This window comes from Buteo buteo, chromosome 5 (genome assembly GCF_964188355.1).
Source record: "Buteo buteo chromosome 5, bButBut1.hap1.1, whole genome shotgun sequence".
NCBI classification, from domain to species: Eukaryota; Metazoa; Chordata; class Aves; order Accipitriformes; family Accipitridae; genus Buteo; species Buteo buteo.
The window spans coordinates 26,594,803-26,620,911 of NC_134175.1; the positions used below are offsets into that span (position 1 = coordinate 26,594,803).

General features: G+C 38.7%; 1 protein-coding gene across 7 annotated transcripts in view; it reads left to right on the forward strand.

The window, feature by feature from the left end:
* Window positions 1-26,109, forward strand: part of PDE1A (phosphodiesterase 1A) — a 230,481-nt gene that overhangs the window by 198,372 nt on the left and 6,000 nt on the right. For 3 of the 7 annotated variants that reach the window (XR_012650458.1, XR_012650459.1, XM_075028310.1), the window contains exons 11-16: window positions 954-1,055; window positions 1,175-1,295; window positions 5,450-5,531; window positions 7,132-7,252; window positions 9,444-9,628; window positions 20,475-20,750. Coding sequence is in view for 5 of the 7 variants with exons in the window: in XM_075028310.1 (XP_074884411.1) it covers window positions 954-1,055; window positions 1,175-1,295; window positions 5,450-5,531; window positions 7,132-7,252; window positions 9,444-9,628; window positions 20,475-20,750 (887 nt within the window). In the remaining 2 variants the exon portion in view is untranslated. Of the gene's footprint in view, window positions 1-953; window positions 1,056-1,174; window positions 1,296-5,449; window positions 5,532-7,131; window positions 7,253-9,443; window positions 9,629-20,474; window positions 20,957-26,109 lie in introns of those variants that run through there. The other 4 variants (XM_075028308.1, XM_075028309.1, XM_075028312.1 and 1 more) reach the window with 2 other exon arrangements.

Genomic DNA, 26,109 nt, shown 5'->3' on the forward strand with positions numbered 1-26,109 from the left:
AAGACTAGGGGTGTGCTCATGAAGATAGGTGCTACATAATCAAAGATTTAATGTGGTGAATTGTCCCTGATACACATATAAGCAACACTTGCACATAAATCCTCCTAGGCCATTTAAAAAGTATGTAGATAAAGACTCAGCAGACTCCTACAAGGTCTATGTACAATCTTTCTACATCAAAGAAACAGAATTTTCCAAATCAGTATTTATTGTTGACAAAATTAATATACTTTCATATACGATCAGAATTAATACACTCTCTTACATGATTCATGGTTTACTATTTTCATATTCATTTAATAGAAAGCTGGTGTACAAGCCAACATCTCTGACCACAATACCAAGATACAGATAAATAGTAAATCCCAAGCTTGTTCTGATTCATGAAATAGGCAATAAGGTATTTTTGAGATGAAGGGTAGTTTGTCATAATGTTCATATATTGCTATAATGTTGATACTGTTTCAGATGTAGTACGTCTTGCTCTTCCTAGTGTTTCCACAGCCTTCTTCCTAGGTTTAGTGTTATGCCTGCTCTGCACTAATATGAGGGCAATAATGAAAGACACACATATATCCTCTTGTGTGGTGGTAAGCCCAGAGACCAACTGGTTTTTTGAGTAGTCTACTGCTGAATAAAATAAGGAAAGACTTACAATGGGTGACAGGACTGCATGTAATTTTAGCTTATACACTAGAAAAGAGGAATTACAAAACAGTGTGACTCTGAAATAATGATTGCAGAGTGCATTTTCTGAAGTACACTGCTTTCACAGAATCCCTTTAGGATACTACATTCAAGTTGTTAATAATTTATTTAAACGCTTCTTAAAATGTAATAAAACCTGTGATGTTGTTTAGAAAGTTATAAATTAACAAGTACTGCTTAAACAAATGTACCATACATAGAATACATGAATTGTAATCAGTCATTTTCCTTTTAATTATTCTTAGGGAGTTGCGTAGCTTGGTCATTGAGATGGTCTTGTCTACAGATATGTCGGGTCATTTTCAACAAGTTAAAACGATGCGACATACTCTACAGCAGACAGAGGGGTAGGTTATTTTCCATTTTGTTCATTATCTATAGTCTTTCAATAAGACAATGTACAAGAAAAGAATTTAAATAGTTGCTTTTGTTTTGAGATAATTGGAGCATGTCCTTGAATTAACAGGGTAGACAAAGCCAAAGCCATGTCTTTGATTCTACATGCAGCAGACATAAGCCATCCAGCAAAATCCTGGGAACTGCACTACCGGTGGACCATGGCCCTGATGGAAGAATTTTTTCGACAGGTGCCATTTTAAAATCTTTTAGTAAATCTAGTTCAAGAAGCAATGGTTACACAATTAAATCTTTTCATAAGTCTACCAGCAAAGATGCTGTTGGTTGTGATTGACAAGCATAGTCAGTAGTATATATTCCCTACTTTTCATACATACCACTGACATTAATTCAACTTTTATGTGCGTGAATAAGATGAAATTGTTATAGCTCTATATCTATTTCAGCTGATACCAGGATTCTGAGTGTTGTAGTGGTTTTTTTTTCTTTCAATTATAATATACCTTGTCAAGCTGTTTTCATTCTGTAGACAGAGATTTATATATGCTTTGAGTTAAAAAGAAGCACTGGCAGGGTAGGATGAGGGACTTGAAAATAGGAAGAATTCATGTTCAGCAAAGGCGGCAAAAAGTTGTATCCATTTCACATTTCACAAAGACCTCCTATTTCTTTTCCTTGCCAGTACTTGCCATGGATATGCCACGTATATCTGAAGGTTTTGCTTTCATAACAGCCTGATCCAAAGCCAGAGGTTAGATGGTATCATCCTGTTAATGCTGTGGCCATATATCCTAAAACAAAAATGAAGACACACCTTTGTGAAGGCCTTTTCATTTCTGTGAGATACTGAACGCAAAGAGCAAGCCCAGTAGGTGTTGGTGTCACTGCTGCCATTTTTTTACTTACCTCAGGAGGTGAAAAACCCCATTTCTCCAAAGGGGTAATACTCTCCCTGTAATGAATATTTGTGACCATGCACATTTTTAACATAACCATTACTGATGTACAATTGATAACCAAAATCCTGTTTAGGTATTACACAGTTTCTATAGTTATACACACGTTTTAAAAATGGTTAATACAGATAATGGAACAGTGTGTGTCTTGCTCAGCTTGATTGTCATTATTTTGCTATATGCTGACATTTTCAAATCAGATGGATCACACCGGAAAAAGGAGTCAGAGCATGAAAAAGTCAGTATGTTAAACCTTGAGATTGTTAGGCCCATCTGCCCTAGAAGGTTCTTGCTCAGTTCCTAGAGCTTCTTTGTATGAATTCTCAGTAGGGAGCATCAGGACATCCTTGACTCTGAGCTTTGCACCGGGGAGACAGATTGGAGAGCTGGTGCCTTAATCTAAATAATGAATGGGCTGAGTTTTGTGGAAATACTGAGTAGAGTCATGAGTTTGTGTCTGCTTCTGTAAATGGAAATGATGAGGATTTTTAATTTGAGAGGCAAAAGGAGGAGCAGATTGCCTCAGATATATATTACTTGACAAGGTCAGAAATGACCAACTGTAAAAACATTTTAGACACAGAGACAGGCTAGACAGAGCCCATGGGACAGTGAGGCAGTGTGTCCAGTCAAGTGCATGTAGCATTAGCAATAAACAGTACCATACTGGTTGTTGAGTGCATAGGATGAGCTAAGGTTTTAGTTATTCCTTTATCCTTCTGTTAGAAGAAGTAACTGGATCCCAAATAAGCTGCTCAAAGACTTGAGAAGGCATTTAACAATAGAATCAAATCACCATGTATGTATGTCTGCAACTCAGCAGCATAAAATGTCAAAGTCTTTCAGGCTGTAGAGGAGTGTGCAAGGAACTGAATCCCTCTTTATACATACTACTAAGAACAGCATGTGTGGAGTAGTTCCAGCACATTTAAAGTGTGATTAAGGAACTGTACATGTATAAATGCACCGAGCAGTGCAGACACAGTAGGTCTCCTGCTTCCTAGATGCACTGACCTGGTTGTGCATCCTCTGGTCTGTTGATCTGAAAGTGTGTGATAGAAACTTCTGGGATTTCTAAATCTGTGTCAGCCAAGATGAAGTAGTCCACATATATACAAACCCCACTAATTTCTCCTCTTCTTTTCTTTAAAGATAGTAATTCAACTACTTCTACTGCCTTACAGGAAAAAGCAGCAGAGTCTGAAACTGCTGATGTAAACCCAATGCTTTAACAGGCAGCTTTCAAAGTAGCGAGCACCAGCAAAAAATGAACATTCACCTAGACAAAAAACTTTGTTAACTGCAGCTAACGGTTAAAATATGTGCCAGTGTTAACATCAGGGAAAAAGCCAAACAACGCTTTAAGTTTAAAAGCAACAACTACAGAAAGTGTGTTATAATGCCAAGGAAAATCTGAGCTACTTGTTTAAAATAGAAATACACCCACCCATCTCAAAACCTTAAAAAGAAAGAAATACATAGTTCAAGTCACTCAAAGAAGTATCACAGCTCCTATAGCATTCTGCTCTCAGTCTGAATAGATTCAAAAGCACAAAAAGAGAATTTGTCCAGTGAGTTCAGCATCTGGACAAAGAATTTTTTTTTTTACTGTTTTGATCATTATTTTGATTTTAAATCTCATGAAATTTTAATGATCAATTCAAATATCAGTCCTGTGTCCATTATTACAATTTACAATAGACTTAGACTTATATGACATTTAAGTATTAATTATGTATTGTATTAATTGCAAAGTGATTCATAGTTGGGGTAAAGAGCTACCTGAAAACATAAAAAAATTCAAACTGATTCTTTGCTATTGTGGAATTTTCTCTTTTTTAAAAACTAGTTCAGGGAAGATTAAAAAATTAATATTGCTTTAGAAATCCTGTATTCAACAATGGCTGAAATTGTTAGAACTACCCCAGTTTATATTATATCACAGTCTGGCTCCTGCATTTACATGGAGGTGCCACTACCATTGCTCCTAGTAGTAAGTGTTCATGTGTTCTTCTAGCCAAATTATGAACACTTGGGTGTAAAATTTAAAGGCCATAGTGATAAAACTCTCCAATTCCATATGAAACACAATCTGCGAGCTACATCTGTTCCTGTGGCTGAAGTGGTTTTATTGGTATTATAGTTCTAAACTTTTCTCAAATCTAGTTCAGTGATACATGATAAAAAGACTAAGGAAGTTTGATACTGCCCCCTTAATCCATCAGCTGGTATGCTCATGTGCTGCTCCCCACTGAATGATCATGAAACAGCACTCCCTGTGAGAAAGTAGAGTCATTTTACTTGAAAGGCTAAGTTTTCCTGTATCTATAATGTCAGTGCTTCTGGGGGCCAGGTTTGTCCAGCAACACAAATTATTACTTCCTTTGAAAGATGTCTCTTCAGGGTTTTTTGCGCCACTAGACTTTCTTTTTGCAAGCCATTTGGCCTATCATGCTGAAAATGAAGATAACACCCTCCTGTCTGATAAGACTGTTACGACAAAAAAACTCTTTTAATGTCTTAGGTGTTGAAATATTTTCAGAACTAGGTTGTACAAATCATCACAGGGCGCCTACAAGAAAGCCAGAGAGGGACTTTTTACAAGGTGTAGTGAAAGGACAAGGGGTAATGGCTTTAAACTGAAAGAAGGTAGATATAGATCAGATGTAAGGGAGGAGTTCTCCACTGTGAGGGTGGTGAGGCAGTGGAACAGGTTGCCCAGAGAGGCTGTGGATGCCCCATCCCTGGAAGTGTTCAAGGCCAGGTTGGATGGGGCTTTGAGCAGCCTGGTCTAGTGGAAGGTGTCCCTGCCCATGGCAGGGGCGGTTGGAACTAGATGGTCTTAAGGTCCCTTCCAACCCAAACGATTCTATGATTCTATGATCTTTGTAGTGAAATTGAGCTTGTGCTTTTTTATGGCTTCAGCAGCAGAGAGACATGCCTGCTAGTTAGAATGTGTTCAAGTCAGATCATGTCCTTGACTTGTGTAAATCCATTGAAGAAATTTTACAAGTTGGATAAAACAATGTAATAGAAGGAAACACTTAGCATTTGGCATACTATTACAAACATGTCTAAATATCTCCAATTCCATTACATCTGGGATTAGCAAGACTAAACTGTGAATGTTGAAGGACTTCATATATGTTAAACCTTATTGGCAGATGCCTTGCTTTTGAGGAGAACTTGTTTGCAACAAGTTCCTTTATATAAAAATTGTCAAATGTAAGTTAGAATTTTGACTTTTACTTTTCTTGAAAATGTAAAGATAAATAAAGAGGGTTTTTTTTGCCTGTGGCTTGTTTTTATTTAGGAATATAAGTGAACAAAATAACCTGTTGAATAAATACTAAGACTATTCAGATTCCTTTGTCTCTCTGTCTCTCTATCAAATATGTGCTTTTAATATTAAATGTTGTTATTTGCAGGGAGACAAGGAGGCTGCTTTAGGTCTTCAATTTTCCCCACTCTGTGACCGCAAGTCTACTTTGGTAGCTCAGTCCCAAATAGGTAATGACAAGTTGTGTTTTTCTTTTTCTTTTGCTTGTATGTGTAGGAGCATGTAAAATCATGTGGACATTTCTTATACTAATTTTGAATTTTAAATGTTCCAAATGCCATCATATAGAAGGTATTTCTTTGCACCTATCTGTTCACCAAACTCGTATGCTCTTACGGCAGAAATGTGCTAGTCTCAAAAGAACATGAAGTAATTTCAGCGTATGTCATGCCAAGGAGGGAGGGGTAGGAGAGGGATTAACCAAAGCACTGGACATGAGCCCAACTTCTACTGGACACACTTTAGAATTCAGTAGATCATGTCCTCAAACAGATTGACTCTTGCTCAAGATCTCACAGGTCTGTCTTTACTAGAATCTGAAAGCCTGGTACTGTTTTGTAGATGCATCTCAACTTAAAGCTGATTCATACATCAGAGCTCTGGACTGCCGTTAAGACTGTCAGTGTGGCAGGGTCAAACTACACAGGGTCAAGCCTCCTTAGGTTGACAAGGACCACTGCATTCTGTTCCTGTCAATCGTAATTGCATTTTGGTCAACAGTGGCCAAAATTCAGCTTCCCATTTTCAGAAATGCGTGTCTTGGCTGTCTCTATCCCCGTTTCCATCAGCAATAATAAGGAAATCAAAATTGGTAAAGATCACTGGGGCTAGTTACAAGGACACACCCTAGAAGCATACTGAGTAAAGCAGTACGTCCTACCAACAGCTGTACCTTTTATGTGAGTGAACACAGTACTTAAGGAGAGATTCTTTAGGTGACAGTGTCTTATCCTTGAATTGAAGCATGTCATCATGTCTGATCTTGTCACTCAAAATGTCCTTTATTCCTTTTCACTGGGACTTGAAAGGCAACATGCTTGAGCGTCATACCTACTGCAGGAGGGAAGCTGGATCCTATGCTGAAGCACTGTTGCTCACCTTTGTGCTGTGTTGCATGGTTAGAGTATGAATACATCTGGAAATCCATTGCTAGCTCATGTTTTAGCATTTTTTTTTTCTGTTAAGTGCTCAGCAGAGAATAATGCTTCATTCTCTCACTGTGTCATTCCATACCTTGATGAGCACTTTAAAATGTAAAAGACATTGTTCAGAGCTGACATCTCAGAACTGTGGGATGAACGCTGTCTCCTAAGGATATTACTTGTTCTCTTCACTGATTTGACAGAACACTCCTACACATTGTGAAATAACACTTTACCTCCACTGAATAATAAACAGTAGTTTGAAATATTAACTCCTTGGCAAGAAGCTCCGAATGGTAAAAGAGACAGTATGACTTCTAGCCCCCTGGCTCAACGGTAGCTTCCCTTCTATTCAATAATTAATATTCATTTCAAATGGTAGGTGTGTTCTGCGTTGCATAAATTTTACAAGAAAAAGGAATGAAAAGCTATAATTAACTAATATCTAGTATCTACATGGCTTCAGGTGTTTTTGGTTTTAGTTGTGCCTTTTTCTTCAAGATTATACTAGTGGTATCTAGTATATTAAATCAGGACTACAGTCAGAAAATCAGCCTGATAGCAAGTATTTATAGATTTGAGAGCTGTGGAAATGTAAAATCTGGTTTTCTCTCTTTTTCTTCTTTAGGTTTCATTGATTTCATAGTAGAACCAACATTTTCTCTTCTTACGGACTCAATGGAGAAAATTGTTATGCCTCTTATAGAGGAAGCGTCAAAATCTGAAAGTCCTGCATTTGGGACACCCAGGTATGAATACACTGCTTAGTTATTGAACTAACATAAACTAACATAATAATGTCATTCTCAGAAGTGTTGCAATTATTTTAACGGTTGGAAAAGTAACATAAATAGCTGTACAGTATTGCCACCATGTGGTGCTATGTTGTATTTGCAATATGCTATTACTCCATTGACTGTGGATGATCGTGCATATAAAAAGGCAAAACCACAATAACGAGCAGAATACACACGTATAAAATATAAAGTTGATTTTCTACAGCTTATCTAATAACAATTTTTTCCTTTGACTGTAATGTTTGCAGTAGATTGTTGAAGTTCCTAGTTCTCTCATCTTGAACCATTTTCAGTATAATTTTAATTGACAGTACCAAAAGTCATTCCTTCCTGCTTGAGAGACAATTGGAAGTGGAGGTGGTGAAGGTGGTTTCATTTTTTTTTTCCTGTTTTTTATTATGCTGTAGGTCACTTTCCTTCTTCACCTTTCCATGTTTGTATTATATGATATATACACTTGAGACAAAACTGATTCCGCTTATATTCCACTTGAGAGAACTAAATACAGTATAAGTGAGATGCAGGGGTGGGGTTTGCCCACCAAGCTCTTGATTTTTGCATCATGATAGAAGTTGTCTATAAAACAAACTAGCTATGGCAGACAATGTTATCTGAGTCACTCCATGCTGAAAGCATCGTTCAATAATCAGATGCTCCTTTTACAAATATTGCCTCTGTTACCACATTTTTTTCTTTTTGAAACTGTAATTTGAGCTTTCACTGAGGCTACTAATATGATAGCTGTGCAGGGCAGTTTTTCATTGCCTGTGCGTTAGTTAGATTTTAATAGCAAAATGGTGAACCTAGGTCTTTTCTGATCGTGAGTTTACACGTACTTTGGTTACTAGAAGTAAGTGGAAGTTACTACAAGTAGGTACTTATGACAGTGTTCTTAGTGTTTTGGGGAACAGTGTTAAACTAAGGCATTATTGATGACAAATTTGTTTACCTACTCACTTCTTCAAAAATGAGTGATTAGCAGCTGCGCATGATTAGTAGCTCCATGCTTAATTTTGGTTGATGTTCATGACTGAGTGGTAGGTGAACAAAGGCTTATGATCCAGCAATGCTTCCTCATATGAGATAGAAGATTAAGGGATTTTTTTTCTTAGTATGGAATCAAGACCTACACTTATGAAGAGACTGGAGAGCCTATAGCGTGATACAGGAATGTCTGAGCCAGCAGAGTTGCACAAACACTACTGGGTGGACACCATGAGTATATGGTGTGACATTCACTGTGGTGCCTGGAAGACATTAGAATTATAGCCTATTCTTTCCATTCTATCCTGTTCAACATCTCTGGAGCACACAGAAATTACAGTTAACTCTTCTTGCGCAGTTCTCACTGATACATTCACTGTAACCATATTTTCTGATTGATGGAAAATCATTTGTATGCACATTAACATCTGTCTTTGGTACCGATGAGATAAACTATATAGCATAATTGAGTAAACAAAATCTGGTATGACATGATTACCTGTACAAGGCCAGAAATAGGTCTGACTTTTTAATCCTAAGAAAAAAAGAGAGTTCGTTCTTTTTCTCCCCCACCTTTACATGTATCTGCATATTCACATACAAAGAGTGTTTGACTTCTACCTTACCTTACATGTGAGGTAGCAGCAGTAGCTCTTAGGTGCATTTGAAAGCCACTGTACTAAATCCTGCTTTGACTACACTTGAAGGCATGTACCTTGAAGAGAATTCTCAGCTGAAGCTAAGCTTACTTATCTGTCATATACTTTCGTGTCCTGCTTTTTTTGAATGGGTCAACAAATAACAATCAGATGTCTCCCCTGTGAGTCCCAAAGATACCATTCACTGTTAAAAAACACAGCTAAGAAGCTGCTCCAAAATGGCTACATAAACATTCTTTCAAGAAACAACTTATAAGTAATGTATTTTCAGCTGTCACTTTTTTTTCAAGAATTCCCTGGAAAAAGGTCAGTAAGAATCAGTCCCAGGTTGCAGCTTCATGAATTGAAGAACTGTCTTGTGTTTCACTCTTTGGTGAAAACTACTATTTTGAGTTAGTGATTGCATGTAGGTCCTAAGGAATTTGACTCAAATTAACTGTTTGTGTGTGATTAAAATTGCCTGACTGTGTTCATAATTTAGGTTTTTTTCCCTTCTGCAGCCAAAATAGTTTGGGAGCAGTAAGCACTGCTGAAGCACAAAGAAGACCCAGTTTTAAGAGTCCAAGTGATGGAGGGACTCACACAGAAAATTCTCTGGCTACTGTAGACCTAATGAGCTTTAAGGACAACTTGATGAAGATCATTCAAGCAAACAAAGAAAGATGGAAGGAATTAGCAGTAGAAGGTATGATATACTAAGGTGGAATGTGTTTATAGGTTACTCCCTAAGATCTCCTCTACTTTTATTTGTTAATTTCCTTCAACCTATAAAAATAAGTGGTTGTCTTGTATTCATATATTTTATGTCTTAATGTTTGTTCAGATGGTCCTATTTTGCTCTCCCAGGAGGTATAAAGAGATGTAGGAGGTCAGGGGATGAGAGGAAATCTTATAGCCTGTACAATAAGGCTCTGTGCTCCTCAGCTTATCTTTAGAGGTCTGGTTTAGGAATGTGCCTTCTTGCACCTTTAATCATAAATGATACTGACATCTGCTTTAAATGCCAGAATCAACAATTCAAAGGAGTATGTGCTGCCACGTTTCTTAAGAAACGTAAAAGTTGTACTTTGCTATTAGAAATGCTATTTGTTCCCCACTGTATGGAACAAAATTCAGTACTGCAGGCTTCTTGGGACTATGCTGTAGGCAATTATTTAAATGACCCAGTGGATCTAAAGATCTGGGCAATCACAGCATTTATTAGACCCAAACAAGGCAAAAAGTGACTCTTCATTTGCTGGCTGATAATTAATAAAGTCAAACCTGCATCAAGCATCTTAGTTGATAAGCCATACCTGAAAATTGTCTGGAGTTACAGTTATCCAAGTGAAATGATTTGTGATAATTGTTGGACACAATTATAACCTTGATCCAGGTTAAGTGAATGCCATTTGGGAATATTTTGTCCAGTCTGTGTTGTTTCTGAGTAAGCACCTGGAATATTTCAGTTTAGCATTTCACTGCTGGGACTGGTCTTGCTGTACATGACCTGATACTGACTGCAGGGAGTGGTATCTTGGAACCCAGTGCCAGCCTTGTCTTTCATCCTGTCGTCCAAAGCAGCATCTTTTTTCTCAAAGAGGTGTCAGACAAGACAGAAAAACACTGCTGAGCAGTGCTAAATTCTACTTTAGTGCTAAATTGCAAATGAATATTCTCATTAGGAGAATATTAAGCAAGAACAAGCTTCCATACATATTGTGACAATGACTTGAGAGTTAGGTGGAAGGGCTAGATGAGGAGGACATTCAACTAATACTATCTCTTCTTCATGAGCAGCTTCATAGATTGCCTCTTTTAGTATTGTTCAGCTAGTACTGACTGGTCAAAAGGGCAAAGCTGCTAATTTGTGATGATCAGTAGTAATAGCAGACCATCAGGGTGCCCAAGACCACTTAGCTATAGCCAGAAATCAAGCATCCCTGGGCTATCTACATGCAAGGTCCTTCAACATGGAAGAATGGATAACTTGCTCTCTGGAAGTTTGCCATTTCCAGTTACATGTAACTAATCAGGTTGATTTTGGTACATCAGCTTTTTGGTATATTGTTTCCAAGGTGTACAGTGCTATCAAAGAGATAATTTCCTCTTCATTTCCAGTGCCTTGTAGAGCTCTATAAATTACTGACACATTTAGCCCAGTTTTACTGGGCTGTTGACAGCCATTGAAAACTCAAAGCTTCTCACAATGAGAGATTTAAGAATTCTTCTGGGTAAATGGTTGTTTCTCTATACAGTCAATATTAATGTGAGGCTCAGCAAGATCCAGGAAACTCTGGGCATGCTTTCTACTGTGAAAAACAGAGCTGTTAATTTTCAAGATTCCATGGACTTTGTTGAGATTGTGGTTGTCCATATTCTAGGATGTCCTTCTTTTCTTTCCATCAGCTTGACTAATGAAGTATGTCTAAATATTTCCTGAACAGAATTATGGAACAACAGTAGAACATACATTAGAAAAACTGATAAGTAAGTGGAAATAGCGGATGTTGAGGCCAGAGCTTGATGAAAAAAATCAGCTCTGTGTGATTGTGGTTAAATCTGTTTTGCAAAACCTTTGTGAGAGCAAGGAAGAGATTATAGAAAACTACGCCCATAAAGAGACTACTTGTAGCAACATCTGCAGTTGAGTGGAGCACGGCATGGAGACCTTCAGGGTGCCTGATTAGAATCTAGAGGAACCTTTTGAATACTGCAAATACTTTTGCGTACAGATTTATATTTTGTTAGCATGTCTTTTCATAAAAGCTGGGAGGTGGGTTATATAGGTTTTGTGGAAGTTAAGATATTTTCCATTCATTTGGAGTGGAATGTGCAGGCACTTACTCCATATGTGGGCAATAAGGGCTGCTGGAAAAGAGGTTTGCGCTAAGTGAATGTAGCCCTCTATAGAGCACTATCTGAGGTAGCACATAAGTTCCTTGTCACATAATGGGAGAAGGAATCTTCTCCAACTGGTCCAGATCAGCAGTATATCTGCTCTGAAGCTGCACCTTGCAAAGGCTGAAAATCCTCAATCAGACTGTGCAAAATTAATTAACATCTAGTAAAGAATGAAAAATATTGAAAGACATCCCCTTTCCACTTGAAATTCCTTTCAGATTGCACTCAAGTTTGACTAAGCTTGTAAGTGAATAACCTGAGACCTTGAATCTCAGATAATTTGTTCCATCCTGTGTGAATCTCATGTTACCTTCTCTGACTCTATTGCTTGATGAAAAGTCTTCAGGTTGCTCTGGGCATATGGATGAATTTGTGTTTTATTGATATATTAGTAGGAGCATGTACTGAGGGAAGAAATATCAGGAGTAGATCACTGCCAGGTGAAAGGAGTGTTGTTATTGCTATCATTGTTCCCAGCTAGATAATTTATGACAAGCAGCTAAGAGCTGAGTGCACTGTGGAGGTCACGTGTGCGAGGACAGCGTGCCATGGTAGTAAGCAGGCTGCGACTGTTAGTGTCTATCTCCAAACACAATTCCTGAGCGGACTATGACAAACAGTACTTGTGCTATTAAAAGAACCATCTGCATTCTTGTCGGTGGGCTCCACAGACACTAGACGTTGTTCCCTGATTAGTTCACAGGCTCAGAAGTTGTCTCTATAAAATGTAGTAATACAGGTGCACAAGTAATATAGAAAGGAAATTAGCAACAATCCATATGATCTCCTGAGGATGACTTGAACTCGTTCCAGCTTCTCACCTTTTCAGGATAAGGCTACTCCTGTGGCCCTGGTTGGGAGGCAGTTCAGCTGGAGCAAGGGCTCCCTCAGCCAGGGCTGAAGAAGATGATCTGACTCCTGTGCCCAGACAGTCCAGAGCAGAAGACCAAGACACAGTGACAGTGTTAGAGACAGGGCAGCTTTCCCGGAGATGCTGGTGCTACCCTTCCCTGAAAAGATAGCTGCTGTCGAGACTTGATTCAGAGCCAGCAGCTTGTGCTGCAAGGAACAGTGTGCTTTATTTTGGAAAAGCCTGTGTTAGTAAGGAAAGCGTTTATCTACCTAGGCAGCTGTTTGAGAGCTTCCTTAACAGAAGGCTCACTAAATAAGATGGCTCCATTTTGCTAAAAAGGCCATGTCTTGTATAATTGATGCAGAGGAGCTCAGTGCTCTATAGCCTAAGGGTCCTCAACCTTTCACCACTGGAGAATTAGAGGAATGTTTCTCAGGCCTTTCAGGGAATGCTGTTAACAGGGAATTACCATAATGATCAAACATCTGGGATTCTAATTTGAAAGCCTTGATGTTTAATTAATATTCCAAACCCCTAATCACCAGATAATCTGTCTTTGTTCAACTCAACACGGTTGATAAAGATTCCATCCTGTGCTTTTTTTCAACAGATAGCATTGATGGCTGCTGCTCTTTGCAATTGTGGTAGTTGTAGCAAATAGACAGGAAAGATGCTCAGATGGGTCTGAGAGGCTCTTTCATTAGAGAAAACGTTTGCTAAGTGGATTTTAGGGTCTTGAAGTTATTGACCTGCTGAGAAAGCTGTAAGAAACACATAACTTGCTGGGAAAGATTTAAATATCATGTAAGATCCTTTATGATGCAGTTCTTAGAACACAGAGAAATTGTAACAGAATGATTTAGTATTTTAAAAATAAAATGTTTATTCCTTATGCCTACAATGTTTATTCCTTCATGCTTATTTTGTTCCATAAGAATGTTCTAAAGATTTACTAATCAAGTTGGTCAGTGGTTGGCAAGCTCAGGTACTCTTAATAGAGTAAAAGGGTATGGACTAGTGATCATGCTTACCATCTGTTCAGTAGACCTCACTGTAAATAAAGTTACAGGGGTAAGTAAGTATCATTATCTTCACTTTACAGTTGAGCAAAAAGAGGCACAGACAGCTTAGGACACTCACGTCAGGTCATATAACATGAGGGAATGCAGCCTACAGACCGAGGGTCCAGCTGCCAGTCAAATGGGCCCATCAGTAATTAGCCCATGCTAATGTTCATCTTCAGGATAACACAACAGCAGTGTTACTTATTTTATGCTTATATAACTCTTCTGAAGAATTAACTGTTACAGGACCTGACCAAAGGTTGCATTATTTGTATGTAAAGTGATCAGTGACAAACCTTGTCCTCAACACCTTTTGGCAGTGGACTGTGCTGCACGGCTCGAAGGTGTATGTCTGGGATGAGTGACCGCATCGGGACGGGATGAAAAATATGTGAGGCTGAATAAGGCTCTCACACTGTCCTGTGCTTAATTTTGATAGTAAAAATATTAAAAAATGACAACTATTGCATCTTTGGAGTAGAGATCAGTTGTTGTTTTTTTTTTCTTCCGTGGGCAGCAACTTTGAATAACAAATCTGTCTTCTGAAAGACCTCTGCATGGTACCTGCAGGCCCCCCTCGGGCACTTTCAGTCCTGCATACTTCCAGTCACAATAACCACAGGGTTCAGTTCCATTTTGTCTGAAAGATTTTCTCTGCAGACTCACTAATAAGAAGAGAGTAACAGCTGCTGAAATGTGAAAATCTGAGAGTGATGCTCTGATAGCATGTTAATGTGATTTAGCAGCCGCTAGGAAGGGTGGGCAGTGGGAGGACGTGTGTGACAGTCACAGAAACCGACTGACAGTTTGGCACATGAAATCTACCCTAATGGACTGTTTTAATCTGTTGGAGAAAAATAAATTCAGGGGGCTAAAGGAGTCCCATCTAGGACCAGTGACAGTGATTTTAATTGCAGTGCTAAAATGTTTGGGTCATAAGTGATTTTTGAGCTAATCCAGAAAAGTGTTAAGAACAGTGGGAAAAGGAGAATTTTTCACCATGATCTGAGGAAGTACAATGAATGGGTTGAGCTAAGAGTAGCAAGAAACATTTTGTATCGGCAGTACCTGGTAAATCACAGACTAAAGAATGATAACTGAACCTGATAATGGAACCTGTTATACATCCCCCTGCGGCATACACCAGAGAGCTGGCCCGCCTCTGCATGTGACAAACTACATGATTTAAAACACCTTTTCCCCCTAGTAGGCTCAAAGCAGCATGTCCTTCCCTTCCCCTGTCCCGAAAGTCCCAGCATTCAAGCCCCTGTGCTTGCAGCTAAACAGCAAAAGAGAGGTAAAAGGCGGAGGTAGCCCCCCTAGGAAACTATAAACTCACAAATTATTTTAAACCAAATCTTTTAGCAAAAAGTTTTGATAGCTAATTAAGCTGTTGCTACATTTTCTATATGACGTAATGTTGTGACGTCAAGTGCTGCTGGATTACATGGTTTGCAGTGGTTTTATATACTCCTATATCTGTGATGAAATTTATGTGAGGAGTTGAAAGTGGAAGGAATCAGTGTCTAAATAACTCTATGGGTTACTCCAATGTGTTCTTGGGTTTGAAAATGGCAGGTTCATTGGGAAAAAATCACGGTTGTTTTGGGAACTCTTGGACATTTCTAAACTTACTTGGGAGTCCCAGAGGCACCAGCATCAGGCCTCTCATTTTTCTGCAAAGTTTTGATGCTTACTGCTGGTTTCTTCCTCTTCACTTTAAAATAGCTGATGTGACATTCCTTTCCAGGCTGTTCCAGTTTTGGTCATTTGTCACTGCTTTCTGGAATTTTGTTTTCCAGTAAAAAAGAAGGCAGACAAGCCTAGAAATCAAAGTCTGTGGTAATATACACAGAGAGTCCATAACATCCAGCAGCATTCTTCATTACAGATTCCTCAAATAACTTAGTTCTTTGTGAAGATAAACAGCTTTCCTCTTTAATTCAGTAGTTTGCTAATTCTTAATACTTCAATGTCATTATGTCTTTCTCTACGGGTAAATTATTGTAGCTTATTTTTAACACAGCCAATGAAAATAGCAATGTGATTCAGCAGGCATTTGCTTCACTGGGGTTTAGCACTGTGGCAGTCGCTGCCATTAGTTGATTCGAGATGTTCTGCTTACACATGGCTTTTGTGTTTCCCCTCTCCACTCCTGTTAAGTCAGTACATGCTCAAGTGGTGCAGTTGCTGGAGACAGAAGAGTATCTTATAAGCCCTATACTGTACAGATGGTGTATTTGAATGCTCCGGTTTTTTATTACAGAAAGGCCAGGAAAAGAAAGTCGGTGGACATACACAGAACGGAAGGTACCAAAATGTAGAAAAGCTTCCTCACGACTTAGTAGACCACGTCCTGAAAATGTTGCTGTGTACACAGGCAGTAATGTAGCTGAGCTGGTGGAAATCAGTGTTGCAGCTGATAACGCAGACTCACCAGAGCTTCTTCAGCAGCAGAGCAGCGATACTTTGGAGGCCACAGAGTCCTACAGCATGGTGCTAGAGATTGAGCCATGTGACAGTTTCAGTGTTTCATGGACAGTTTAGTCCTTTGTTGGGCTGACAGGAATTCAGTGCTCCCATTCACTCCAGCAAACAATAAAAAAAAAAAGAAAGTACTCGCTTCAGTTTTCAGAGACTTATTAAGCCAAAAAGAAAGGTGACTTAATGAAAGAAGAGTGGTATCTGATGAAAAGGGGAGAGGAAAGAAGTCACCTTCACTAGTTAACACATTTTCTGTAGATGCAAAATTACCAAGTACCAGAATTTTTAAACTATTCTGAAATCTGGCTATTGCCTTACAACTCCTGTCAGTTTTCCAAACAAAACGATGCATTACAATTATTTTGCCAACAAGCCAGCCTAAACCCAAGGGAAGAAAGACACCACTTCTACCATGTTGATGTATCAAATGCCATTGTTGCTTCTCATGAAGGCCAGTGATTTAAGGCAGGAGTTCAGAAACGGCACAGAAGTACAGAAGAGATGGGTAAGATTGAGTCACCCCTAACAGACCAGTTAGGGGAAGCCACTTGTTTTAGTGATGAACTCACACAAATTTTGCTGAATAATATGTGGGTTCTTGTAAAGGAAACAATACCAAACAGTTGAAAATATGTAAACAGGCCTGGCTCCAGGCACTTTTACCAAGTTAAAACAGAGAGAGCAAAACCAGTAGCAACAATAACACGTACCCTGAGTTCACTGCACTGCACAACACGCTTCTGTCTGCCTTTTTCTGAATGGATATGATAATCCTTAAGCTGTTCAGTGCCTAAGTGACACCCCCCCCCCAAAAAAAAACCCAAACAACTGAAGATTGAAGTTTTCTAGAGGGTCAAAAATGTTGTTTAATCTTATTAATTTTATTCATCTATGGACTCTTACTAAATATTGTCAATGTTACAAATGCCAGGTTACGTTGTTCATTTAACATACCCCATTTCCATCTCTGGCTGACCATGCCAATGTGTGCCCGTAGGGGAGGAGGAACGTGCTCTTCCCAGCAGCCCAGTGCAGGGTGAGGGGCAGCAGCCTTGCCCCCTGCTCTCAGAGACCCCTGGCAGTTCATGGCAGAGGCTCTGCCACGGTATTTGTTACAATTCTTACTGTCCAGCACTGGGGATCAAACGTCATGCCAGCTCTGTTTTTCTTACTGTAGTGGTATTAACTTAGCAGTGCCTTACTTGAATTTTAGTTATTCGGTCACCGTCCCAGTCTCAGTCACTTTTAAAGACTGCTAGATATTTCTGTTTCGTTGGAGTGACAGGACAGCAGAAATGATAAAAAAATGCCAATTATGATATACATATTAAAGATCCTATATAGTATAGAGTACAATTATTAGCTGTTATGGAAAGCAGAAATCTGTATTTTTCCAGCATGTATAGCATATTCCACAAGTGGCTGACGTACCATAAGAATCCAGTATTTTTCATCTTTTTGGCAGTGGATTTCACAGAGATTGAAGCCGAGTGGAGCAAAGCAAGTCAGAACATACACTCAAATATCCAGCGGATGAGAGACTTAATACTAAGCAAAAGGATCAGGGGTCTTAATGAAAGTTGTCATATCATCATAGAGGATTTTGTACTTGAGGCTTCTGAGTCTCAGTCACAACTGCCAACCACTCCTCCTACTTGCCCTGAACAAACTCCTCCCAAGGGAACAAGATACTTTTCTTCAAGCTTTTTTAACTGAGAGGGACTTTGAAATTTTATCACCATGGAATGGTAATCACAGATATGATTATCAGCATAAAAAAGACTAATGTTTAGCAATAGTTTTAACTCCACAGATTTTAAAATTCCGCACTATTTTTCATACTTAGAAAAGATAGTATTTTTCTCACATATTCTTTTCTACTGAATTTTGGAATAAGTAGTATCGCACCAGTTTAAATGCAAGAGGTATGACATTTAACTAGTATGTTATCAGGTGTAACTTGGTGCAGAGATAGTCCAGTTCAAAGCTACATCCATCAGATGTGCATAGAACTGAGTTAGAGTTTGGCTGTGTTTTAGATATCCTTAAACAGACATGCTTGAGATCATCTCAAGGGCAGTCATAGAACTAAGAGACCAGCATGACAGAAGTTAAGAACAGGCCATCAGCATTGTTCTGATTCAACTATTAATCGTCATTTGCCAGTTTAAGTTTGTTGGGAAGTGAAGGAAAGCAATTTTAAGTTTAGATATTCAGCTTTATAAACTAAAAAATAATAGTGGGTTTTGCCTCTATGAATATTCTGAGACTTCTAATACGAGAATAAAGTAGTCAGCCACCCAGTTAAACCAAGACAAATCTGAATTCTGGTTAGAATTGTCCTAAAACACCATTCTGTGAGAAACATACTGTACATTCCTACCAGCTTTCAGGTTAAAAAAGCCACCATTTGCAGTGTGAGCTGAGTCAATATTACAGTTTTATGTGTGATTATAGTTCAACTTTGCTTTCCTCAACTTACTGATGCATCTGAACAGCATCTGAAATACTTTATCTTGCAATTTCCTTGGCTTTTTTATAAAGTTAAGGGAAAATGCTTGTAGCTCTGCCATATGGAGGCAAATATGGCACTTAAATCCATTTCTTGGGACAAAAGCCTTAGGTAGGTAGATTGTACCATGAGTGACAGATGCTTTAATTAACATATCTAGATTGAACATCAGATTTGCTTCAAGTTGCATATACATATCTCTTAATGTCTTTAGCCCAATTACTTCTTTGTAAGAGCTGCATTGAAGTCTGTAGAAAAAGACTACCTGTCCAAGTTTCAGAAGATGTGGAGTCCAAAACAAGCAGGTCTCTAAAGTTTGCAAAAAAAAAATAGCTTAACAATTTAGAAATTGCTCAAATTTGAAAGTTCTTGATTTTTTTAAAAAGTATTCCAGGAAGTATAAGAACTGACAAAAGAATGAAATTATTTAACTATTCCACGGTTCGGGACATCAGTTCAGGTTCAGAGGTGTTTCTTTCCGTCCAATTTCACAGGCCAAATTGTACTTCAGGGGGTACCTACTTTGGATTCAGAAAAGTGAGGTGACGAAGATGCCAAATGCTGACTGGGGTAGAAACGTGATTACAGACTGGGCTATCTTTCAGTTGTCATATGCCATCACTTTTGGTCTGGATTTGGACTGGTCACTCACAACCAGAGTTTCCGGGAGCTGCCAGGTGAACTTAATAAATATGTCAATGCTTGGTTTCCTCCCTTAATACAGTGTGCACAGCCAAGTTAGAAATTTTATGCAATATCATGCAGCTATTTGGTGCAGGTGTTGTTCAAACTGCAATGCTTTCACTTTTTAAATTGATAGTGTTTTGTATCTTCTATAGTAGTATACAGATTCTAAAATCTGAATTTACAAACCAGAGATTCTAATAGCAAGTGAAATAGACCCTCCATGAAGATGGTACGGTTACTTTTCACCCTCCATCACAAGTTTTCCATTCTCTGTTTTCTTCACCTTCTAGTTCCTCCTGGTACCACCTCTCTGTGCTGCTCTGTTCTGTCTCCTTTTACTCTGGGCAATTTCATTTGTGCTGTTCTCCAAGTCTCTGCAATAGAGCAAGGAACAGAGCCTTCCACAAACATTATTTTCTCCTGTAGTTGCTGTCCCCTGAAGCACAATTTCTCCCATATTTCTTCCTTCCCATTCTGTATGTGCTACTAGCCATAATGGCAGCAGTACTGGATTGCATGCATGTAACCCTCTATAACTTGCTCCAGCTGAAGCTCTGTATTAGCTGACATTTTGGACTTTTCCGGGCTGATAGCCCAACTTCCTTCAGGGCTTCCCTTCGGTTCTGATGCCTTGCCCATCCCCGGGAAGGTGCTCCCCTCCATGCCCTTTCTCTGTTGCAGAACCGATGAGCTCTGCTCCTCCTAATCCTGTGGTGGTAAACACCACTGCTGGGGGACGTGCCTGCAGCATCGGGGCCTCCTGCTCCCATCCTTCAGCTTACAGGGTGAGTGATGTTGCTCCTTGCTCTGTACTGTGGCCGAAAAAGAGAGGGACAAATTAGAGATCAAACCAGAAAGTGGACCACTGCAGTAGTGTAATCAGGAGGAGAATCTGACCCATATTAAACACACCAGCGCACATGTCCTCGTGCAGAAAGTCGATGTTCACAATGTTCCCGTGTGCAGCTCTATCAGTCACTACTCTGAAATCAAACAATTGTGGCATATCCTTCTTCTCTAATTCACATATTTTGTTCCCTCTTTGTAGAAGAACTTGTGAAAAATGTTGGTGAACAGGAAAAAGACCAAAGCAGAAATTCCACAGATGCACAGTTACAGGAAGAGACAACAAGGATACAAAATGAGAGTAGTCAGGGAAGCGATGGTACAACCTGTCCTCCCAGATCCATCGTCCTACAAGTAGTCTCTTTCGACACTCCTCTGAGTGATGAATCCAACTCAGAAAAATGCACTAACTCTGATCCGAACCAGAAAGATCTCACCGATGCCCAGCAAGAAACACAGAATACAGACCCACTGAATGGTAATACTTCATCACAGAGCACCAGTCAATCTAATGAAGCTGTCCAGGGTGAAGCTGCAGCAGTGTCTGGTATCTCCCTGTCAAACATCGACAGTAATGTAAAATATTGAAATAAGGTGTTGTATAAAACCACCACCGTAAGACAGTTCCTTAAGGCATGTGTAAAAACAGTAGTGTCCTGAAACCATCAAATAAAAGCTGTTTGCTGTAAACAAATATCATCTTCTTGATATTAGCTATTTGGTATTCAGTAAAAATTTTTTTACATAAAATACCAAGGCCTTTAGTTGAACTGGAAAAATTATTTTAAAGTAATTTAAAGGTACATATTTGCATTTAAATAGCAGTTTGCTATTGGAGAATGAGGTAGATTTTCAAAACAGATCTAACATTTTCTCTTCAAATAGTTAATTATTCTATTAAACCGCACTCCCCTTAGTTTAGGCACCTAATATGATTATTATTTTGTAAACCACATCCTTCGTACTAAATGTAACGTGAATTTTAGAGTTGACTTTAAGCAAGTGGAATTTGCTAACTGTAGTAGGCATGGGACTGTGTCATTCTCTTAATTAGAAAGATCAGTCTCCGGACTGTAGTTTGCAGGACAAGCAGAGCAGCCAGAAAATCCTTATATGACAGAAAATTTCTTTAGAATGTAAGTATTTTATCACAAGCTGACTATGATTTAGTATCTGGTAACTTTAAGACAGTATCAAGGGCAAGATGCTTGAGCAATAGGAAAGTAAGAGAAAGGCACTCTGCATTTTCATTTTATTTCCTGAATTTGCTTATTGTTAGAAGAAGATTTGAGGTATTCAGGTAATAAGACTAATCAAGGCATATAATGACACTTCTTTTCCTCACTTCTAATTAAAATGCTAAACTTATTAGTGCGTTTATGACAGTGAGCCTTGCAATATTGTGCCAGAAGTATGGCATTGTCTGAGCAGCAGCATTGAAGTGTTTATAAGGCTTAGCTTACACATAAGTATATGACTTGCCATATTTCTCAAAAATGCTTTTTATGGAGAACTCCCACCTATTCTAGAGTTCCACATTCCAGTGCTCCATGCTTTTATTGTTGACAGGTTTTTTCCATCAGAAGTAACAGATGGTTAATTTAGGGTCCTGAATCAAAATATTTACACTAAAATTAATTTCACAGCATTTGAAGTTGTCTACTAACTGACATTTTTGCCTTTTGACCTTTTTTTGCACCAGTTTTTATATTAAAGCCCAACTTGAAATTAAAGTGCCTTAGAAAAGTTTCCCATCTCCTGGATGAGGAACACAGTAGGAAAAGCTGCATCTTTTATCTTTCAAACTATGCAGAAGGCAGTTGTGTTGTAGCTGTCCTTGGGGGTCTCTAGATGGCTGGCCAACAAAATTGCTGTTTGAGAGGTCAGATACAATTCAGCATGCAATTAGTGCATTCTTTTGCTTTGTCAATCTCGACATCCCACCTTTCCTATGAGAACAGAGATTTCTTATTTTAGAAAAAGCTAATCTCATTCATTTTCCAAGGCAGGGAATTTTCTACAGAATGCCTTGTATTTTAACACTTCAATCTGCAAAATTTATGAAAAGAGTAAGAAGTGGTTGAGTTTGTAATCGTGTATTTCCAAAGGCAAACATGATCTGGAAGCTATTTTTTTTGTGGAAGATGGTAAAAAAGATTTAATAACATGAATTCACCAATCCAAGGATGTTCCTCAACTAGAGATGGCAATGTTCAAAAAGAGTTCAGATAAATAATGAAATAGAAATAAGATATTGATTTAATTATTTTGTCGAAATAAATAGTATTGGTAAGGTCCTGAACTAAAAGCCAGAGATCATACGAGGACATTGCTCAGCTCTTTCATCACTAAAGAGGCAGAGGTACTTAAACAATGGACTTATAACAAGTCATGGGAAAAGGGAAGATATAGCAGGAGACATAACTATATCAAGAGATTGATCACACACTAAGAGAAGCAGCAAATTATTTTTAAGGCAACTCCAGAGGCTGAGTGATGAGCCAATACTCCCTTACTGGGATCCCCCAACTTATGTCTGAGCCATTGTAGGTTTTACAGTGCACATCTGAATTGCTGCTGATTGCCACAGACATTCTTGGTATAGAAATGTAGGTTTCTCTACTGAAACTAAACATCTGTGCCTGAAAATCTTAAACTGCTGTATAAGGATCTTTGGAAATGAAATGAAACTGAAACGATTTTTCTCCAAACCCTCCTTTACTACAAGCTGTGCCTTTTTCTCCTGCTAAGAACGTGTAAAAAGTAGAAGCTACCCTTCATGCCATTGATCGAACACATGCCCAGCCATTGTAAAATTCCCTTTCTCAACAGGTCTTCAAATTAGTTTGAGAACTGTTCATCTGATACAGTTTGTGAACAAATGTAGTGATCAATTCTTGGTGTTGTCATGGGAAATTATACTGTCACAGGAAATGATATTGTCAAAATGCTGTTGTCATGGGAAATTCAGAGAATTTATATGTTCCCAGTTCTTTGGATCTTGCATTCTAGAATAGTGACTTTTCACCTCTTTAGAACTGTGAATCCTTAAAATTTTTCTAGTGTAAATGTGCATCCCTGGTCAGCCAGCTTAAGCCTATAGAAAGTAAGTTTGCGTTTCTTTTAGTCTCATGAACCTTTCGTGGATCCCCTCATAAGTAATTCATAGTCCCTCAAGTCAGAAAACCACAAGATGAAACTGAGTTTCTGATTTACGCTATCACAAATATTTAGCAGATTGCTACTACGCATAGAATAAGGATATTGGTTAGGTGTTATTTTTAAAGGTATCTGATATTTGAAGGCATTTTTATTTGTCATTTTGTGTGAAACATCTGTTCACTGCGGTATGTTGAATTTACTCTCATCCATCTCCTTCAGTGATTATTTGTGTTCATTTTCCAGCATAGATAAATGCCCAGGTAAATGGAGAGCTTGATGAATGTTTTTCCTGGTTTCTTTAGCATATTCATGTCAGAATCCAATACTCTCTGACCAGGTGCTTTTAGATATTCCATGCATGAAGGATGTAATATGTAATATCAAATTTACCTATTTGAAGATAGTTGATGTTACATGGGATTTCTGATTTAGCAGAACAATACAAAATGTACTGAAAGCACACTACAAATGTAAGCTACACTTCGCAAAATAGAGCAATTGCAATACAGAGCTCAATGACAATGTCGATGTGAGTCCCCTTACCAGTCTCTAGAATATGCTCACAATTGTGATGCTGGGGTCCCCAGTCACCAGTAAAGCATATGTGTGTTGAAGCCAGCTCAAGTCTGTTGCTCTCTTCAAAATTTGTTTGCTAGTTGTTTGGTTTTTATACTGTATATTGGGCTGAGCCACGTATTGACTGCCTCCATGCTGGCCTGGCTAACTCAGGGAGGCAGTCATGCTCTTCTAATGAACGCAAGCAGAAACATCTACACCACTGGTTGATCCCCTCAACTGTGATATAGTCAGTGGGTCCACTCAGCTGATATAAGTGTTTACCTGAACCAAGGGCCACCCTCTGCTCCCCTTTGTGTTGAGATTGTCAGCTTTCTTTGCAACAGCTGTGGTCAGTCACCCCTTGCATTATCTCCTGACCTTGATGGGCACATCGTCCTTGCCCATCTCCATTGAGCCTTCTTCCATTGTAGGGGTTTATTGGTCAGTCATGATATCATTTACATTCTGATTTTATGTTACTAAGTAATTTGATTTATACTTTAAATTTATTAACATTTCATTCTTGCATTTTCCCTATTTTCCCAATATTTAGAAAATAATAGCAAATAATAGAAAAATATTTTGAATATTTCATGGTCTCTTAAAATGATTTACAGAGGGACTATGTCATCATATTCTTAAAACTTTCTTTCCTAAGGACAGACCAGCCATGTTACTATGTAGTGAGAAAGCTATCTCTATATATTATTTAAATACTATAATCTTTTAAGTCAGCACTGAGCCTTTCACAGAACTTTATGTTTCTAATAAACCATAGAGGAGACCTAATATTAATTTCTCAACTACGTCATAGATGTTATAAAGAAATGACATATATGGTGGGCTTTTTCTGTGCCTGCCAATTAAAAAAGTATACTGCAGGTATTTACATCACTGTAATGCACAGGGGCCAGGGCAGCAGACTTTCTACAAACACATGGTGAGACTCAGGTCCTGGCTCTTTGAGATGAAATGAATTAATATTGGGTTGCAGCAGCAGCTTTAAGTACCTCTGCAGAGATTGTGCCACCATGTTAAAGATAACTGAAAAGAAAGGCAATGCAGGCGTTTAGTATTGGAATAGTCTGCAATATTCGATAGCAAAGGGAAAACTCAGGCTAAAATGTTTCACATTTCTCTTTCACAGTGGTGAAATGATTTAATATCGTTTTAAATGGAGGGAATCCATTCAACTGTCATTGTTGTTATCTAAATGTAGATACTTAACATTAGTGTTTCTGCAAGAGTTCTTATTGCTGCAGTGTGTGTAGAAGCCTCATAACTACAAATAACACAACAGTCTCTGTTTCCTCTTCTCACTCCCCTCTCTGTTTTCTCTCTATAAGCGATATTTGAGATGGTCAAGGGTGAGTGTGTTGTGCATGGTGCAGTAGTACTCGGCACAGAAGGGAGATATAGCACGGGTAGCATCCCCACTTTTCACTTTTGCACCTCTGTTGATGGCCAGCGGATCCAGACAGGACTCTTTGAACCGAGGTCAGGTATTTTCGACGGAATGTCACTTCAAGCAAGCAGAAGGTAGCATACACATGACTTTACATTTTTTCCCTGCTTCCCATTTGAGTATTCTAAGAAGCACTGTTCATCTATCAGGACATTATTAACATTCTCCATGCTAGATTTTTCTATCTCTGTACTTTCTGTACCGAGGATGGGAGGTAGAAGGCTGAAGCGATGTCCAGGGTGCTCACTGACTCCTGGAGTGGAGAAGTGAGCACCTGTGGGCACTGGGGCTGGGAGAATGAGATAAAAAGTAAGAAGGAAAGCAACATAGTTATTAAGATTGAAATTGCATGTGTTAGCTGTCATTGTTCTGTCCTTTATAAAAAGCAGGAAACTCAGTTTAGTTTTCTGTGAGTAAGCAATTGAATTACAACAGAGATGGGGAACATGGGAAGATGATCTACCTGCATTCTTGGGAACTGTCACTGAATGTTTGGATGTACTATGATGAGGGGGTTCCCCATTAAAAGAGGAAAAAAGGGACTGTTTTTCTCTCCTTGTACCACATCTCTTTCTAGGTGTAGTTCTTGTAGACCATTGCATTTTATTAACAGGAGTAGCTCTGCCCTGGGTCCTGGTCAGTGCAAAGGGAG